The sequence below is a fragment of the Humulus lupulus genome, chromosome 2 (assembly GCF_963169125.1).
Source record: "Humulus lupulus chromosome 2, drHumLupu1.1, whole genome shotgun sequence".
Taxonomy (NCBI): Eukaryota; Viridiplantae; Streptophyta; class Magnoliopsida; order Rosales; family Cannabaceae; genus Humulus; species Humulus lupulus.
Genome location: NC_084794.1, coordinates 220,907,029 through 220,927,117, shown reverse-complemented (window position 1 = coordinate 220,927,117; position 20,089 = coordinate 220,907,029). Strand labels below are relative to the sequence as shown.

Here is a 20,089-nt window from a genome sequence, read left to right as displayed (position 1 = left end):
GGAGTATCGTAGATTGGACAATTGGAAGATCTTAGATTTTCTGTCTCCATGGCTTAATTGTCCATTCTTGGAATAACTTTGCAAGTCTCCCTATTATGGCCTAATTAGTTGCAGTTATGACACCTATTCTTCCTTGGGGTCACATTGTCCACACCCTTGTATTTCAATTTTGTTTTGTTTGGTTCCCTCCCCTTCGTTCTCACAATTGCCGGATCCCCAATTACTTTGTGTGGTTGTTGCGATCGGTGGTCCCCATGTACAACGTGACTCAATTCAGACTCATCATTAGGCTGACCACACATTGTTTTAAATTTTTCCTCCAAACGGGATATTTCGTTTAATGCTTCTTCATATGTATCGTCACGTTGTGTGGTATAGTACCCCATTGCATTTAAGCGTGATGTCAACGCTTCCCAACGGGTATATAATAACACATCACAGGGAACCCTAGCATGGGGAGCACTACTCAATTCACTTCTCCATTTTGCGTCTTTCCTCCACCGTGCCTTTAATAGAGGTTCCGAGATGCAAGGTAGGTTTAAGTGCTTCATTACTGCAAACATATGTCGACATGAGATTCTGTTTGACTAGAACAACATGCAGCTACATTCAAAGTGATCATGATCAATTAGGTAGCGAATTGAAATTCTTACTAGTCCTCTACGGAAACAAGTTAGGGAAAAAACCCTGGACCCAAATTACACACTTGTCGAATCAATTGAGTATGCAAGAGCATTGTCAATTTGTTGTGTGACCTTATCATACATGTTTCTCGTCAAAACTAAAGCAACTTGCTGGTAATACTGTTGGAGAATGTTGGAAGGGAATTGAGGCGATGTATTATTGCTAATGAAGTCATCTTCGCGTTACGTGTGGCGTATGCTCCGTATGGATTTATCAACTTGCCCAAAAAGGTCTAAAAGTTTAAGTTTGCTTGTCAAGAAGTGTGACAGGCAGGAATTCATCGACTCTGACCTTTGGGTGGTTCTGAGGCCCGCAAAGAAATTACCCCGCAGGAAGCATTCTGCCCAACTCCTTCTATTGTTGTATGTTGGGGCTGTCCATTGGCTATCTTGTAGCTGAAATTCTAAAACCAAGCCACTCCAAGTCTCGTCAAACTCTTCCTCCATACAATATTGACATAGGGGCTCATTAAACCTTGTCTTGAAAACTGGGTGAGGGACATTAATGGTGACATTTTTCTGAAGGTGCCACATACACAAATGATGGACAGCATGAGGCGTGACTTTCTCTATGGCCTCCGTTAGTGACAACAACCTGTGGGACCTTGTTGTTCATACATTGAAGGAATTCAACCAAATTTATGTGTCCTCCTTCTCATTGTAAAGCAATGCAATTGTGAATACAACAATTCTGAAGTAGTGATTCACGCCGACAAACAGGAGAAGAGGTTTGTTGTACGCATTCTTCTTGTATGTTATGTCAAATGTGATGATCTCCCCAAAATGTCCATAGTCATCTCTCGATATTCCATCGGCCCAGAAAAAGTCAGCAAGCCTATACTCCGTGTCGATTGTGTGTGTTTTAAAAAAATTGGGGTCACATAACCCAAGACATTCCAAGTATCCCTGGGAACCCTCAGCATCCATTTCGTCCTCCTCTTCTAACTCTCTTTGTCGTCCAATCCAATTGTATAGGTTCTTTTTCAGGAATGGAACATAATCATGTCCTCCCTTTTCTACAGCAAGGTTATTCAATATGTGGCAAGTTCGTATGCCCGACTGTCTCATTGACATTACTTGGGTGCCCATACAATCTAGGACATCACTGTTAGACCTCAAGAATTGCATGTCTTTCTTCAAAGCAAGGTCATGATTATGCGCTGGGTTAAAGTCTTTGACCACCCAACTGTTTTCTGACTTGTCAAACTTCATGTGTAGTAGTGCTAGGCACCCTTTGCGGGTGAGAGCCCTGGGTTTTTTCATGCGATCCATTAGGTTTGTCCACTTTTCTCGCCTGAGCCCTTAATTAGAGCAAACTCATTTTCTTTGCCACTCTTTATTTTCATTGTCCTGACAAACATTTTCTTTTCTAACACTAAACCCCATCGAATGAGAGTATTTGTAGTAAAGATCTTCCAAGTGGCCAACTGCGGGTTGGTATTTGTTTGTAATGTCTTCCTTTGTTAATTGTTGTGGGAGCTTGTTAGAATCATTTACTTGCGCAAGTGCTTCTGACATGTCATTCGCCATATTGTTTCAGTAATTAGTTTTTCGTTTCCCTAACACGAAAAAAATAGTTGTTAGAAATGAAAAGAAACACCAACTACATAATAAGGCTTCACTGAAAAACCTAAATAAATCTTATATTGAGTGGAAATACAATTGAATGTCTATGTTTATCACCCTTGACACTTCAGTTTCATTAGTAAATGTTCACATGCATTTAAAATAGGGCACATATTTATGTTGAATAACTATTTATGGTATGGTAAAAGAAACATTAGAAAACATAATTAATTAGGGATAACTAAAGTAAAAACTACGTACAAATAGTGAGGGTATTGTTTATGTTAGCCCCAATTTACCAATGAGAAGGGCATGAAGATATATCTAACAAACTTGAAGTACCAACCTTGAAATGGGGTATTTTTCCCTCCACAAAAATTTCAATTTTTTTTTGGTAGGATAATAAAGAAACAAAATTTGAACTATACCATATATAATAACACTGCTTCCATATATATGCCATTTCAAGTTACAACCCATAAAAAGATGATTTTTTTTCCAGCACTTCATTTTCTTTGGCCAATGGGTTTGGAATTTAGATTTGGATCATGTATCCAGTGGTTAATAAGCTACTGAAAGTGAGGTTGGTACTTCTTGCGTGTATGTCTCATATTGGTACAGGGATGGATTGTGAACAACTCTTCATTCTTCTCAAGTATTAACAGATTATAAGGTAACTGCCCACACATCCACCCTTTTTCAACTTAACCTTTTCAAGCATATGACTACCCTTACTATAAAATATTTGATTTGGCAAGCATTTCAGTTATACCTTTTTTATATATATCTGTTTAGCTAGTTGTAACGGGTTTATCATGTTTTTGCAGGCATCCCATTTTATTTGAAAAAATCACTCAAGGCACGTAATACCAACACAATCAACATAAACATGATTAATTAAGGATAAAAATCACATCAATACATAATGTCCAGCTACACGATAGATGGTTGAGGGAGATATATCTCCTGCTACACACCATGTCTTCCAAAATACCAATAGTAGGTACATCCATTGCCCTTAACTTATAGTTTAAGGTAACTTTAGTACCTACTGGTTCTTAGTGCTTAAAGTAAACAACAATACCACTAATAGTCGTACATCAACATAGGATCATCTAGTTTATACAAGAAACAAAATGAAAACCATGACACGAGAATCGTAAACTAAAATCAGTTAAGAAATATGATCTCCTTGGTCGGTCCTTCCTCCGTAGCTTCAACACAAAACTCACTGCTAATTGTCTCATGTCGTTTCACCATAGTCCCTACATGATCCATAATTTGGCACTGGTAAAAAATAAAAGACTTAATATCCATTGAATTCAGCCTTAAAGTTACTGCTTTCTTACCAACAACTTGCTTGAAAGCCATAAGCTTCTCAATCTTCACATATTTCTTCATACAATTTTTGCACTTGTCGCGAAACCTAGGCTTAGTTTTTGGAGTTTTTTTCCCATTATCACTACGGGAGGCTGTTGCGAAACTAGTTACTGAGGAAGGAATGGGGATGGTTGTCTTTTCATTGTTGTTAGTTGGTGATGATGGAGTTAGGGGAAAGTCCACCGGGAATGGTACTGGAAATTGTCTTGACACATAACTTGGAAGATGACATGGTAAGGGTAATGTTATGATCAAAGAAAAAATGGTTTTGAGATGGTGAAGTTTTCGATCAGGGGGTTAGAGAGGCGGATACCAATGAGGGACCTTCACATACATATATATATATATATATGTAGAGAAAGAGATAGACAAGTACGGTGATAAATTTCCCACCAAAAAATGAGGGATCACACCTAATATAATGTCAAACATTGTAAAATAAATGAAAGACTAAGCATAAAAATGAAAGAATAATCACATAAATGGCGATCACCCCTACAAACTAAGATCGCTTTACTTAAGTTAACAATGAACACCCTACTTAAGAAATTTTGGATCTGTTGTGCTGCAAGTATGTGGTAGAACCCAAGTGGTGTACACTTGGGTTTGTCTCACCTGTAGATGAAGCATATGCTCCTAGACACATAGGATCTATGAAACTTTCTCACCAATACCACACAAAGTCCAAGTGAAAAAGCATATTCAAAGTGGATATCCTAGAAGAAGGTACCAAAAGCTTTGTGTTTTAGGTAAAATTAAGAAAAAATAAGATGACCATTCATAAACAAATGGTACAAACAATAAGTAGTAATTTTTCATATTTGCATGAGATGTATTTAATTACATTGTTCCTTTAATTGTGAAACTCTTATTTCAGAATTGACCTTTATTAAATTAATGGCTCCTGCTAACTTATAATTGAAACCTGGGGAGCAAAGCTCCTTCTCCTGATTTTGTCATTGGTTATGATGAAACCACATTTGACTAACACCTATATATATATGTGTACAAAGAAAGTGGCTTTTTCCTCATTTATTGTTAGGTTCAGGTTTGTTGTGGGAAGATTTGATAGCATTAATTGTGCTATTTTTTTCTATCACGTCCTTCTTTAATGAGCATTCGCCATTAATAACATCACATAGTTTTACAGTGGTTAATTTGTAGAAGGTTCATTTTATCAATTGGGTTAATAGTATTCCTGTTTCTTATGGAGGAGCTGTCATTTTATGTAACTTAAAGTGATGTGAGAATTTTATTCGTCTTTCTACCATTAGGAGGTTACTTAAGTTTTTTATATGCATCGTTGATCTCAGATTTAATTTTCTATATATTTTGAACAAGTCAATTAAGGAGAATGGACATAACAACTATAATCAGATATTCTAAGGGGTCACATTATGGTAAATTGAACAAGTTTAAAAAATGGTTAGGCAAGAACACAAATTAAGATAGAGGTGAATTATTACACTAAAACTGTAGGATAATATATATTCATAAAAAAAAAAGTGTCAGCTAATACAACCTAGACCTCCATGGCACACGATACATAGATATACACTTATATATAAATATATACGTAGAGAAAGAAAGAAGAGAGAGAGAGAGAGAGAGAGAGAGAGAGAGACGATACACATAATATAACATGAAAAAAGTGGCATGTAGTCTATAAAGAAGATGTTAAATAGATGGAGTCGCCACCCATAAAAGAACATAGCCATGATCAAGGTTTGGTAATAAGCACACAACCTCTAACTCATTACACACTTACTGATATACATAAATTATTAGAAACACATCTTGTACAAGTACACGATATACTACTAAGTTGGTGGCTTTGGAGCTTGAGCAAACAACGTGTACATGGTGATATAGCTATTGCGGAGTTCCTCGATGGCACATGCCATAGCTTTGAGGTCCCTTCTAACTGATGATTCCAATGTCGAAAACTTCGCCTTCATATCTTCCAACGTCCCTTTCACGGACTGCATGTTGGAGTTGAGTGTGGTGTTATGAAGGAGCTCGACACATAACTGGTTCTGTATATCACTCTGCTCGGTGGAAATCCTAAGGTTTTCTTGTGCAATGTGGTTCATGTAGTGCATTTGGTCAACATTTAGCTCGTCAAAGTTTTGACAACGAAAAACTGCAGGTTTTTTTCGAATGTGTAGGCTTCATTGTAGCTCCTCATTATGTTCACTTCAGATTTTGCATATGTGATGAATTCTGAAACATGAATATAGGTATTTAAATAAGACAAGTAGGTGAAGATGATGGGGTACGTGGATGGGGGTTACTTTTGGACATGCTAAATTTGTTAATGCAATGTCATTTAAAAATAAGTTAGAGGAACATCATTTATATTTTTTTTTTATCAATTAGAAAGGCATGTATGAGTGTAATATCATGAAATCAGTAGTAATGTGGCACAAGTCACAAGTTATATTTGGACACCTAATAGGAACGTTGTAAAGTTGAATTAATTACGTGTACCCTATTATAGGAAAAGCATATTTCGGGTAATGCCAAACTCATTGGGGAAACAATTGACATTTGACTTTTGGTGAAAAATAATCTATTTTTATATACTCCAGACACAAGAATAGGTCATAAATTTAAAGTTTGAGAAAAAGACATTTTACCAAATGATTTGATGAGATGAAGAATGGATTATTAAATTAAAAAATGGGACCCGTGATGGTTTATATTCAACTGGGTTTGATTATTACCATTGTTATTGCCTTAAACCAACTATTAACTTTTGGCATATAACCCTTATATTAGTCCATTAGGAAGATAAGTATATATAAATTGGAATGTTTGACCTGGATGTTGCGTGTGGAAGATTGGACACTGTTTCTCTCATGTACTTGGTGGCCCCACGTGATATTACTTCCATCTTTTTGAGCAATATATTTTCATAGATTTCTTTTAGGTGTAGGAGGTGGTTGAATATACATTATACTGTACCTTTATTAGTGGTTATAAGTTTTCTTTTCCTCTTACATACTATTGATATCTGATTTTTATTGCTTTCGCGAGGGGTATGGATTCTCAATCTTCACTCAATTCATGCAATCTTGAGTTCCTCCACAACCTGCCCAAAGCGAAATTAGATCACACCGACTGGGATGAATTCCCTCAGTTTAAAATTACAAGCCACCCCCACAACCTATCGACTACATTAACGATCTGAAGAGGAGCTTGGAGGAGAAGGAGTGCGAGATTTTCTCTGTTAATGTTGACAAGCGTCTTTTGGAGGAAATGAACAAGTCAATGAAGGACAATTGTGCAGTTGGAGGCGAAGGTTGTACAAAAGACAAAGACAATAGAGGGAATGAAAGAGGATGCTTGGAACTCATTGGACGAGTCCAAGGAGAATTATGAAAGACTTTGGGAAGCAATTAGACATTTGAAGACAGAGTTAATGAGTAGGTACCAAGAATATCTAGAGGAGAAAGTTAATCACACTACAACAAAAACCCATTTCCATAACACAAAAATTTAACACTTTTCAAAAAGTATTATAATATATATATATAAGTATATATGTATATAGGCGGGACTTAATTGGCGCCTAATTTTCCCCAGCCCCCCAAAAATTTTCACACGGTCCAATTGACAAAAAAAAAAGTAAAAAACCATTTCCCCATTTCACAGTCGGTCCCCATTTCTTTCGTTCCCCGTTTACCCCCTCTCTCTCTCTCTTCTCTCTCTTCGTTCCCCGTTTACCCTCTCTCTCTCTCTTCTCTCTCTTCGTTCCCCGTTTACCCCCTCTCTCTCTCTTCGTTTACCCCCTCTCCCTCTTTGTTTCTCGACCGATCTGCCCAGAAGGAGAACGATTAAGCTTGCTCGCCACTTATACAATCTGCCCAGGAGGAGGACGACGACACTGTGTGTGTCTTCATCACCTCGACGCATGGTGGAAGCAAGATCTGGTATGTTTCCTCTTAGATTTTATTTTTCTTATTGGTTGTTGTTGTTGATTGGTTCATGGTAGTCCCTGGCTTCCCACCTCACCGTTCTCCCTCTTTCTCACAGGTTAATTAACTATATATATAAATCTCATGTTTTCTTGTCCGTGGAGTTCTGATAATATGGAGGTCAGAGAGACCTTCATTTTTTCTGTATATTAGCAGTTTACAATTCAAAATCATATATATAAATATGTATATATATATGTATAGTAGAACTAGTAAAGTTATGATTCTGTGACTTTTGTTTTGATTTTTTTACTTTGTTTTGTTTGTTGGCATTATTTTGTAGTTGGAACTTGGGTAAGAAAATCTGAAAATGAAAATGGTTTTCTTTTATGAATGTGATTATAGGGTTTCTAACAGATTGGAAGTCATTCACTTTGTGGAGATTTTAAAAAGTTGATCTGCATAAGTTTGGTAACTCTCTAACTTGCAATTTATATCACTTTGTCGAACCACTGCTAAATTTTGAAGTATTGTATTGACTATTGTAGAGTTATTTTGTTGAAAATTTATGTATTTTTGTGACTATGATACCCAATTAGTTGTTGTGTTGCATTTGAGTTGTGTAAGGTTTATTCTGCCATATATAGCTTGTATTGCCCTAAGATATTGCAAAAGTTCAACTTAAAAGCTCTGATTAAAAGCTCTGTTTTTCTCCCTTTTTTCTCTCTGTTTACACTGTTGATTTTGGTGCTGATACTAATAATATTGAATCTATACCTATATGAATCTTCAATAATAAGGAGTTTAAGGCATTCTTCTCATCCTCCACTCTTCTTTGTGATTGGTATTTGCGGCTGTAATCTAAGATGTTTATGGGAAGGTGTTTCTGTTTTTGTTTTTGACTTTCACTACTTTTTAGAAGGAGCATTTTTGCAACTGCCTAGGTTGTATCATTTCGTTCAATTTTCTGTTTTGCTTTTCTTTGTGATTTTTTTTTTCTTGTTTATATTAGAAATTATATCGTTCTCCCTCATTAGATGAATGTTACATGTATGTTTATATGCATTGCTGATTTGGGCCATCTCAAATTCCATGGATATGTAGAAGAAGATAATTGTGATCATAAATATTCTTACTTAGCTGCACAAGGACCTTTGAAAGTCCTTAGATTGTAACTGTTCATTTTTATTCATTTTGGTCATGTTTGGCAAGTAGTTTTGGATTGGATAAAAACTAATTTGAGACAAAGTTATAATTTTTTTTCTCAAGTTTCTCAATGAGATTAAATTATCCTATTGTAGTTGGATTAATTAGGTTTTCAGACTCACACTGATCTTGTTGTTTGGGCAAGACCAACTAATGCCTTCTCTCTTGTTTGCATAATAATCTATGAAGTTTTTTCTGATTCTCTTGATGTGATAATGTGTGCATAGAATTTTTTTGATTAAATTCCTGAATGACTTGTATTTTCTTTAACACATTGCTTCATCCTTCCTAGTAGTACACATTGCTGCTCTGTTAAGTCCAGACCTCATTTGATGCACTTGTTTTTTTTTTTAATGTTACATTTGAAGTCTGTTAAAATAGTTAAGATAAAAGTGTGTTGGCTTGGTGTGATTATGTGTAAATTTCCCTGTCAATTTACTTCAGGAACTTTCATATCTTATAAAAATTATCTATACATATGCATACATACTTTCAAAACTTGCAAGCCTACTGGTACACATTATGCATTTTGGCCACTTTACAGCAAGTTAAAGTCACTAATTCTTATTGCAGAGCTTGGTGATTTGTCATTTATTACAACTATTTTTTTTTTTCTAGTTTTGTTGATTAATGACTGTTTCATAGTTTCTTCTTTGGTTTTGTAAGATTTCTTGCTGAATTATGATTGATTTGGAATTTCCAATCAATGTGTTTAATGTTTGTTTCATGACTATTCTTTGGGTGGCCATTATTTCTATCGCAATGGTGGTTTCATGCCATTTTATTGAATTATGATATTTGCCTGACAATGTCTTCTTCTTTTTGAATGTTTACAAGTAAAATGTGCTAGAATCATGTATGTTTCTTTTACTTATTATTATAATTTTTTTTGCCTTCTTTATTTATTTGTTTGTTCTTTACTTGTGGTTTAATAATATAGACTTGTGCTCGGTTTTAATATCTCTATAGTTCATTCTAGTTAACTAGGAGAATTGGTATTAGTGATGTGACTCCATGGATTTTGGTATTGTGAAGTAGAACAAGTCAATATTTACAGTAAGTTAAAGTCACTAATTCTTATTGCAGAGCTAAAACAATGACATTGTTGACGGTGAAATCTCGTCAACGAAATTAGATCAGAAAACTCAAAGGTAAGTCAGGTGATGTTTATATAAGAACTGAGAATAAACTTTAAGGAAAAGTAAACATAGATAAATGATGGAGCAAGCCTTGGTATATTTCTCAATAGCCTCTGCTTACAATGAATTTTCCAACCCCTCATTTTGAGGGGTCAAGCTCCTTTTATAGTTGGGCTCTAATGGTCCCTTATACATGGTGGTCCCTTGGGGAAAAATTGTACATAAGTACACTGTTAGGGTAATAGCACAGGTGGTAGTGGTATGGGAAGAGTGGTGGAGCAGAAGATCATAGTGTCAGCCTGGTACATAGTCAGAGGCATGCATGTAGTGCCTCCACTCTCTGTACAAATCCGTACCTCCACTACCTGTGTGATACAGGTGTCAGGGTCATGCTTCTGTCCTCCTCATGGTTGTACGTCATGCACCCGTACACGTACGGGTACTATGTACCCGATGGTTATTCTCGCCTCTCCAAGGCATGTATCTGCTCAAGGCTATTCCACGTCCTACTAAGTGTAGGGAAGCTAGTGTGTTGACATGAACGATATACTCAGTCATCTATTCCACTATTGGCTCTATACCTAATAGTTATTGGGTCTCTCCTATTGCTCTTCATCTCATGTGACTCATAGGGAGAGTGGTGCCCCGTTGGTGGCACTTACCTCAGGAAGAGAGGTAAGGCCTCTTCAACGGGGCCTGCTGCGTGTGCGATGAAGCAAGACACCTACAAATGGGATGAGGGTCTCATCTTGTGAAACCATCACTTTGCAGCCCCCACACTACGAGGCCCCTGGTATATGACTGAAGGGTGTTTAGTGGAGGCTATGGCTCTTGAGGCCTTTGACGTGGCCGATGCGCAAGGCGAGGCACACGAGGCCACTAGGTATGCGAGGCCCTTGGGGGCGAGGCCCTTGGAGGTGAGGCTCCTTTGACGCGTGCCCCCATTCGCATGGCCACCTGATGCTGCGAGCGTGGTCGCGCGAGGCCGAGGGCCTGCTGGGGCGCGAGGCCATCTGGTGTGCAGGCCTGGCTGCACGAGGCCGAGGGCCTGCTGGGGCGTGAGCCCACCTGGTGTGCGGGCGTGGCTGCACGAGGCCGAGGGCCTGCTAGGGCGCGAGGCCACCTGGTGTGCGGGCATGGCTGTGCGAGGCCGAGGGCCTGTTGGGGCGCGAGGCCGCCTGGTGTGCGGGCGTGGTAGCGCGAGGTCGAGGGCTTGCTGGGGCGCGAGGCCGCCTGGTGTACGGGCATGGCTGCGCGAGGCCGAGGGCCTGTTGGGGCGCGAGGCCGCCTGGTGTGCTGGCGTGGTTGTGCGAGGCCGTCTGGTGTGTAGGCGTGGCTGCACGAGGCTGAGGGCCTGCTGGGGCGCGAGGTTGCCTGGTGTGCGAGCATGGCTGTGCGAGGCTGTGGTGTGGGGCCTTGGTGGCGCGCGAGGCCGTGGTGCGGGGGCACGCGAGGCCGTGTCGTGTATGGGCGCGAGATGGGTCCCTAAAACAGTTGGTGCGATATGCCCGTAGCATATCGGGCGTACCCACGAGGCGTTTATGGGAGCCTATCACGCGCTTTTGGCCTTTTTATAACTGTTGAATTTCGAGCATCCACATTTCTCATGAGACAATCTCCTGTATTCAAAAAGGGCCTACAGGCTCGAGTCCAATTGCATGATTAAGTGGCCTTTATCCCTCTGTTCTAATCAGGGACTAGAGATTTCTTATTTGGTGGATTTTTGGCATCCACATACATTATTTTGGACCTTTATAGTTTGTTTAATAAAGTATGTAATTGTCTGTTCAGTGATCCTCCCCCCTGTAAAAAAATAGAACTCTGAATGAATAAAGTTTGTCTAGTCAACTTATTTGGTTTAAGTGTGAAAGTGTATCTGTTAGTATTTTTTTTTAAAAAAATTCTCAATGCTTTATTTGTGCTATTTATTTTCTCTTACAGCTTGGTGGAGGTTATCTATTTGGGTTGCCTTTGGGGTTCGTTGCTGATTCTATTGGTGCAACAATTGGTGCTACAGCTGCATTTATTCTTGGTAGAACAGTGAGTATTGTAGACCATAGTTTTCTTTAAGGACAATTAATTTTTTAATTTTCTTTAACTAGATTTAAGATGCTTGCAAGTTGAAAGTGCTTGTCATATATTAGACCATATTTTCCCTCATTTATTGTGTTTAGTTTTAATATTTGATTATAGATGCTTGCCTTATATTGAGCTCTAATTTCAGAAGATAAGAGAACTTCACTGGTTCTATAGCAGGATTTTACATGACCTTTCTGCATCTTCTTTGCCATGCCACTTAGTCTCAAATTTGGGTTTGTTGAATTGGTTGTAGTGTCTTTTATAGGGTTATGTATATTCTTTGTATATATGTAAGCAGAGGACTGCAACTTCGAACACAATGGCATGGATTTAGGGTTTTTTTTTGTTATAATTGTATTACTGTAGTTATTGAAATTGCAAACATTATACTTGTTTTTGTTTTGCTAATATATGCTCTAAACACAAGCATTAAAAACAGATTGCTAATTGTGTCATATTGGACTCTTTATTATTAACAGAGGAGATAAGACAATCATTTATGTGTATAGGAGATGAGATGTGAGGTGTGTTATATATCATGTGTCTAAATATAAATGCTTGATAACATGATGGTATGTTTGTTGTATGTTCTCATCACAAAAAGTCTTGGCCTACATATTCCCATGTCACACATGCTAATATATTATATTAGCACATATGCTCATGTATATTCCCTTTCTCTTTCCAATGAATATTTCTACTCTCTGTTGTGTTGGCTTAAAAATACTTGTCTGAGTGTTCAAAGCAAATTAAATATTACCTTTATCTTTATTTTTTCCATAGTATAATTCACGTCTTACATGTGTATATATATAGATAAGTATTAAAGCAGATTGTCATGAAATGATCAGTAAGTCTTGTAAAGCTGTAAAATTTTATTTGTCTTTTTCAATATCAAAAGTTCTCAGTTTATTTATCATTGTTTTATGACAAATTGATGTGGTTTCAGGGCTGGATTAAATTACTAAAAGAAACGGTGTTGCAATTTTAGAGTGTGGGCAACCTTAAAGGTTCTACCATTATAGGTGAGATTCTATTTCACATTCTTATAAGTATATTGATTAGTGTTATTATTTACTTTTTCTTTTGAGTTCAGGCATAGTTGCTCAAAGTTTGAGATCTTTAGGTTTTGCTTAGACTAACCACTATCATCAATAATTAGTTCTAGTAAAGAGTGTACTGATCAAAGAAAAGCATTAATCATTTTATTGAAACATACATAACATATAAAAATATATTGGTCCACCGATCAAGAAAAAATGAAATGAGATTGATATGCTCTGTTATGTTTGGTTCTTGTGGGATTCTTACTTAGGGATAGTTCAAAAGTTTTCTTCTTCTTTGTATTTTTTTGATCTGAAAGCATGCTGTATAAACTTTATTGCATGGTCCTCTCTTGATGATGCCTTGTCTTCTATTTTTATAAGTATTTTTTCTTTGTAACAAAAGCTGTCTTTGAGTTGTTCCTTGAGTCACCGCCATGTGCATCTTGTTCAATACATTCAGTGACTTGAAGGTATGTCCTTGTTTGACTTCAGTTGATTAGTGAATAATATTGTAAAGTTTGGCAAAAATGCAGATTGATACCACTAGTAATTTTGCTGACTTTGAACTTCTCTTTTGCAAAAATGCAAAAATGCAGACATATGAGTAAATTGAGTTATTATTATAGCTTTTTTTTAATCAGCTTTGGCTGACCTCCAGTTTTGGGCTTGTGTTTTGCTTGTTTCTTAGTTTTAGCTCTCGGACTTGGAAATTGTGATAATCAAGCCGTGACCCAATTTTTGTTTAAATCCTTTGATGCTTTCCTCATATTAATCTATATTCTATTTGTGGTGATATTCCTTATGTTTGGAGGCCTTTGAGCTTTGACTACATTTAAGTTTGCCACTAAAATACTCTAGGGAAGCTATATATTTTTAATTGGCTATTCTTACTGCCAATTTTTTTTTTTGAATATTAAAATATTCTATATATCATATTAACTGAAAATCTAGCTTTCTAGAGACTACAGAGATATTGATTACTGCTAAATTATTCATGCTATATTATAGGAAGATGACATGCTATTTAATTTTTTACAGTAACCTTGTTATTATGAACACTTAGAATCTTGTGCAACTAGGATATCTAGCTAAAACTAATCTAGATTTATGATGTTTTGACAATACTAATTAACTAAAAGCTTCTACAGCAATACCTGCTAGGCTGTGTGTTTTGCTTTAATGGGCATTGGCAGCTCATTTCATGCTCAAGAAATTGCTGTGAGTGGGCAATTGGAGAGTCGAGTGTGGTAAATACTGTTCTTTTCCTGTGTACTGTGTTATGTTTGTTTCTTGCCACGTTAATGCTCGTCTCTTATCATTTGCCCAGGGTTGTTGAGATCATCTGCACTTTGGTCAGGAAATTATCTCCTAATCCTAATAGTGCTCCTATAATGGCCATGGGTGTTAACATCTTGGCAAAGAGATTGAAATGGTAAGCTAATACATATTGCATTTTTTTTTTATACTTTTGGGTATAAACTTATATATGGCTCTTTCCACCAGCACGTTTCTTATGAGAAGATTTTGTATTCTTCTCTGTATCAATTTGTATGCTGACTTGAAAAGTAAAATAAAAAAATTGTATAATTGTGTAATGACCTCTATTGTTATGCTTTTTTTTCTTTCTTTTTCAACTGTCCTTTGTTTATTGATATTTATTATATTCTTCACTTTATGCCATCTGAAATTTGTACTTATTTTGTTAATTTAGTTGTGCATTGCTTACATTGATACCATTTTGGTAAATATGCAAGAAGGATGCTTTCTCTTCAATCTTGTGATATTTGTGATTGTAGAGTTATTTTGACTGGATTTGGGTAGTATTCGGTGCTTTGCTTCTATTGTGTTATTATTGTGATTGTTTCTTTTTTAAAGATCACATGAATGTTTTTGTTCATCCTGTTAGAGAATATATATTATTGCTCAATGGAATTATGGAAAAACCAAATACAACTCTATGCAAAAATACAATGGACAAGATAATATTGATTAAATAAGTATTACAACTCAATTGCTCAAAATACAAGTAAATAAAAAGGATGTGGAGGAAGAAGATTACAAACTCAATACTATAATAATACAAGTAAATAAGAAGAACAAGAGGAACAAAAGAATGAAAACACAAACAAACTCCCACACAACCAAAGTGTAGAGTATATTATTGCTCAATGGAATTATGGAAAAACCAAATACAATTCTATGCAAAAATACAATGGACAAGATAATATTGATTAAATAAGTATTACAACTCAATTGCTCAAAATACAAGTAAATAAAAAGGATGTGGAGGAAGAAGATTTCAAACTCAATACTATAATAATACAAGTAAATAAGAAGAACAAGAGGAACAAAAGAATGAAAACACAAACAAACTCTCACACAACCAAAGTGTAAAGTAGTGGGGATCACCAACTTGAACAAGGTTCAAGACCTTTGTCCAAAAGCTTATTTCCCCCTATTCTCTAAGCACTAAGGGATCTCTCTAGGAAATAGCTCTCTGGAATAATCAAGCCTCAAGGTGTATTTTTCAGCCAAGTGCTTTGTGGATGAAAAATGGTGTGTCTTACAAGTGAGCATTAGGCTCCTATTTATAGAGTTTTGAGACACCCTTTGAAATTCAAATTCCACCAACCCCCATGTCTGTTACCAATGATTAATTGGATGTTTTATGGAATTAAAATAGAGATTTGGGAGTTACTTGGCTGTTGGAAACGTTCAAAATTGGATAAAAACCGAAGTTGGAAAATGCTGTCAGCCGCTCAGGGCGCGGCCTGAAAAACACAAGCCGCGGCCCACGGTGTGTTTTTGCCTATTTTTGCCTCTTGGGCCGTGGCCTGAAAAAATCAGGCCGCGGCCTAAGACGTTTTTTCAGCAACCAATTTTCCAACTTTGCCAAAACGTTCCAAATTCATTCCCACTTGATTTTGTAACTTCCATACACATTATGGGAGTTAAAATCACATCTCTAACAGCCATATTTCACATATGGCTTTAAGAAATTCAAATCAAAATGTGTAATATCAAATCTACACATTATTGGGTAATATTTGGGAGTTACAAATTTGTAACTGATTTTGTAACTCCAAAATATGTCACATTTGGACACACACATGCGTCCAATTTTGTGACTCTCAATAATATGTTACAAGGTGTGACAAATCACATTTTGTCACATTATTTAATCTAATATTATATTATATGAAATAATATAACATTCCCCCACTAGATTAAATAATCAATTTTGTAACACTTATTTAATCAATCAAACATTATATTAAAATATAATACATCCTGGTTTTTTCTTCAGCCTGTTGAGGACATTTGTTTGTTTCCTTTTTGATTGCAGTTCCCCTAGAATCTTTTATTTGATAATTTCTCTAGTCCAATAACCAATTTCATGAACCTTAATGTTGCTGTCTTATTGGGTGTCCGGTGTATTATTATGCAGGATTCAATATTAATTTGTTATTGGATGTTCCTTGCCAGTTTTATTTTCATGTTATCTTATCCTGTCTTCATATCTATATGATCAATTTCTTGTTGCATATGTCCACACTTAATCTAATATGTTGAAAAAATAATTTCTTTAAGTTCTTACTTGATTATGAGATTGGATTCATAGTTGAGTTGCTCATTTTAGTTTGAAACTTTATGGAGTTAAGAATAAGTTTTATACAACAATGCTTATGGTTTAAGACAATTAAAAAAATAAAACTACACTCTATATGTTTTATATATTTCTCTAAAATGGTTGGATCCTTTTTCAGATTGGGGTTCTTGATTGAGTTTCTATCCCATGCTGCCATTGTTGGGTTCATGGGAGGAGCTGCCATTACAATTGCCCTTTAGCAGCTCAAAGGATTGTTTGGCATAAAAAAGAATTTCACAAAGAAGACTGATATTGTCTCTGTGTTGTAATATGATTTCTTAAGCCTAGACTAGTAGACTAAATATTGTAATTACATTTGAGTAATTAATAAAAATCTATTTATGTTACCTTATTTGGCTTCAACTTTCATATTTGTTTTCCTAGTTTTGTGTAAGTAAAAAAAGATTATGTTTCTCTAAGCTAATATAACACATGTGTTATACTAAAGTGTAGTATAACACAAATAATGTGTTATACTAAAGTGTAGTATAACACAAAAAATGTGTTATACTAAACTATAGTATAACACAAAAAATGTGTTATACTAAAGTGTAGTATAACACAAAAAAAGTGTTATACTAAAGTGTAGTATAACACAAATTTATAAGTATTGAAATGTGTTATATAATCGATTATAAATAACATAATTAAACACTTATCTATTTATTAAAATAACACAGAAATTGTGTTATCGTTGACAGTATAATAACACATCTGTATAACAATGATAAAGTGTTCTGTAAAGTACCCTGACCTACGATAACATAGTCGGTCTTAACACATCAAAAAGTGTTATGGTATGTTTTGATAACACATTTTCGGTTTTATTAAAAGCATTTTTTCTTGTAGTGTCATATTGTGGGTGATTGCTGGAAACCAGGTGGTAGAGGATGAGGGTCCTCCATGTTACCCCGTCTTCAAATAATGTTATATTAATTGTTGGATAGATTAAACGTTATATTACTGCTATGTTGGAGTGTTAAATTTGTGTTCGACGTGTTATTCATGAGGAATAGAACTATATTGCCTTTTAATTTAGTCTGTTTAAGTCATGACAATATAATTTTTTAAATTCACACTAGTTTAATTTTTTAAATCTAATACTTTCAAAGCAAGTTAGGGAATAATTGTAGTTGTCATGTCCTTCACCAATTTAGGAGGAAGTACGGGTAAAACTTGAAATGATGGCCTGGAAAATCATGGTGAGGCCACCCACTTTCCACTGGAAAACCGTACCACTCACTAACCTTTCAAGGTGAGGGAAAGTCATGGAGTGGGTGGGTGTAATATTATCGAGGTCATGGGGATTTACTTCATGTCAGAAGAAACTAATAAAAACCTATGATACCACTATTTCCAAAAATTGTGGAAAAAATATTTACTAGTACTGCCAAAATATTACACTTAGGATATGATATGGGTGTTACATGCATGAGTGAAAGGTTAGGTGGGCAATTCATAATGATTTGAATAGGTTTTGTGGGATTTAGTTACTGTACCTTAGGTGGAAGAAAGATATTTGTCATATGTCAAGTACAAAAATGTAAGAAAGAATTTTTCTCAACTCGACCACTCTAGCTTTTACTTCACTTTGTTATGAACTGCATAACATCATGCATTTAACCTAATGACAATTATAAAAGTGATAGGAACATGGTGAAATATGGGCATTTCAAAATTTCTAAATAGTTTATTTGACTTCGACATAGTTTTTTTTTTTTGTTTATTTAAATGAAGGGTACCATTAATGTCCAGCTACATGTATTTTTGGTTTTGGGCCAGGTAATTTAATGTAAGTGCAACGTATTTTTAGTTTTGTGAGAGGTAATTTTTGGCTTTCTTATTACAACATTGAATTTACATACCATATTCTTACACATAGGATCTATTGTCATTAATCATAATAAAAAATTTGAAAAATGAATATGGTAGTGGCATACTAATTAAGAAACCATGCCTTTAGTGACGAAAGAGCAACCTAAATCCAAATAATAACTACTTCAACTATCCAACTTGAAACATAGGTAACTTTTGCTTATATATTCCTTATATTTTCTTAGTTAATAATCACTTATAAGTGGCCATCTATTTTTTTTATTTAGTGTTATATCATTTGATATAATATAATGTCATATTAAATAATGTGATAAAATGTGATTTGTCACACCTTGTAACATAATATTGAGAGTTACCAAATTGGACATATGTGTATCTCTTTGACGCAACATATTTTGGAGTAACGAAATCAGATACAAAGTTGTAATCCCCCAATATGACCTAATAATGTGTAGATTGAGAGGTACACATTCATGTTTCAATTTCATAGAGTCATTATGTAATATGGCTGTTTAAGACAAGTTTTGAACTCCCTGGGTCTATCGAGATTACAAAAGCATGTGGGGAAAAGTTTTAGATGTTTTTGCAAATCAAAAAATTGGGTGGCGAAAACAGCCTTGTGGTTGTGATGACAAGCTTCCCAGGCTGCAGCCTCAGAGTCAATAGCCAGCGACCGCAACAAAGCATGTCCTAAGCCCCAGCCTGGAGTGCTGGAAGCGTAGGAGAATTTTAAAAAAATTTCCAATTCTAATCGTCTTAACATCCCAAGTAAATCCCAAAAATTCATTTTAATTCCAAAACCTTGCAACTAAATTTTTTAATTCTTTAGTCCTTGCAATTAAAATTTTTAATTTTTTTTCGTCTTGTTAATATTATTTTGACTTTGTGATCTTCTTCTCATACATCTTTGTATTTACTTGTATTTTGTGTGATTGAGTTGTAGCATTTCTTTGATCAAAACACTGTGTCTATTGTATTTTTGCATGGAGTTGTATTTTTAGTTACTGGCACAGGATATTAAGATTACATTTTCACTAAGGTGGTAACATATATATATATACTAAGACTTGAAATTTAAGATTAAAAAGGTGGTCACGTCTACATACTTAATTGCTTAATGATAAGTCATTTTGTTAACATAATAAATTACGGTTGCCATTGCATCATCATTTTGAAAATATAAGATCCAGCCATAGAATTATACACACACAGACGTGTATATAGTATAAATAAAATGAAAATTTCCATCTTCTGACAACCACAAAAGGTAATACCCATAGTTTTAAATTGCATGAAAAGAACTTACTAATTGAACCACGTACATGATTAATATTAGTAATAGCTTAATTAGATGACTCATGCATTAAGTTCATGGTCCACTATGTCCTCCAACTCTTGGAAACACAGAACCATAGTGTCAACTACATCCTGCATTCCATTAACAGTGCAACATTTTATTCCAATCTTCTCAATTTCCTTACGCACCCACTCTGCCTACTCCATTGCTTCATCGAATTTGCGTATTTGCTCTGCTATGAAATATTGAACATCTACTGGTTTTACTTTCCCAGGTTTTGCTTCGACA

At 35.6% G+C, this 20,089-nt stretch overlaps 1 protein-coding gene and 1 long non-coding RNA gene across 2 annotated transcripts; one reads left to right on the top strand and one right to left on the bottom strand.

Moving 5' to 3' along the window:
* Positions 1-1,322: 1,322 nt before the first annotated feature.
* LOC133815185 (protein FAR1-RELATED SEQUENCE 5-like) lies at positions 1,323-1,895 on the bottom strand. Its single transcript, XM_062248052.1, has one exon. The coding sequence runs from the start codon at positions 1,893-1,895 to the stop codon at positions 1,323-1,325; it is 573 nt and encodes a 190-aa protein (XP_062104036.1).
* Positions 1,896-11,809: 9,914 nt separating this feature from the next.
* LOC133816540 (uncharacterized) lies at positions 11,810-16,865 on the top strand. Its single transcript, XR_009885314.1, has 3 exons — positions 11,810-11,934; positions 14,347-14,451; positions 16,787-16,865. It is a non-coding gene; the product is annotated as an uncharacterized LOC133816540 (long non-coding RNA).
* The last annotated feature ends 3,224 nt before the right edge of the window (positions 16,866-20,089 follow it).

Excerpts from the sequence above, each read along its gene's own strand:
- LOC133815185 (XM_062248052.1), bottom strand. The coding sequence starts at position 1,895 with ATGAAGTTTGACAAGTCAGAAAACAGTTGGGTGGTCAAAGACTTTAAC.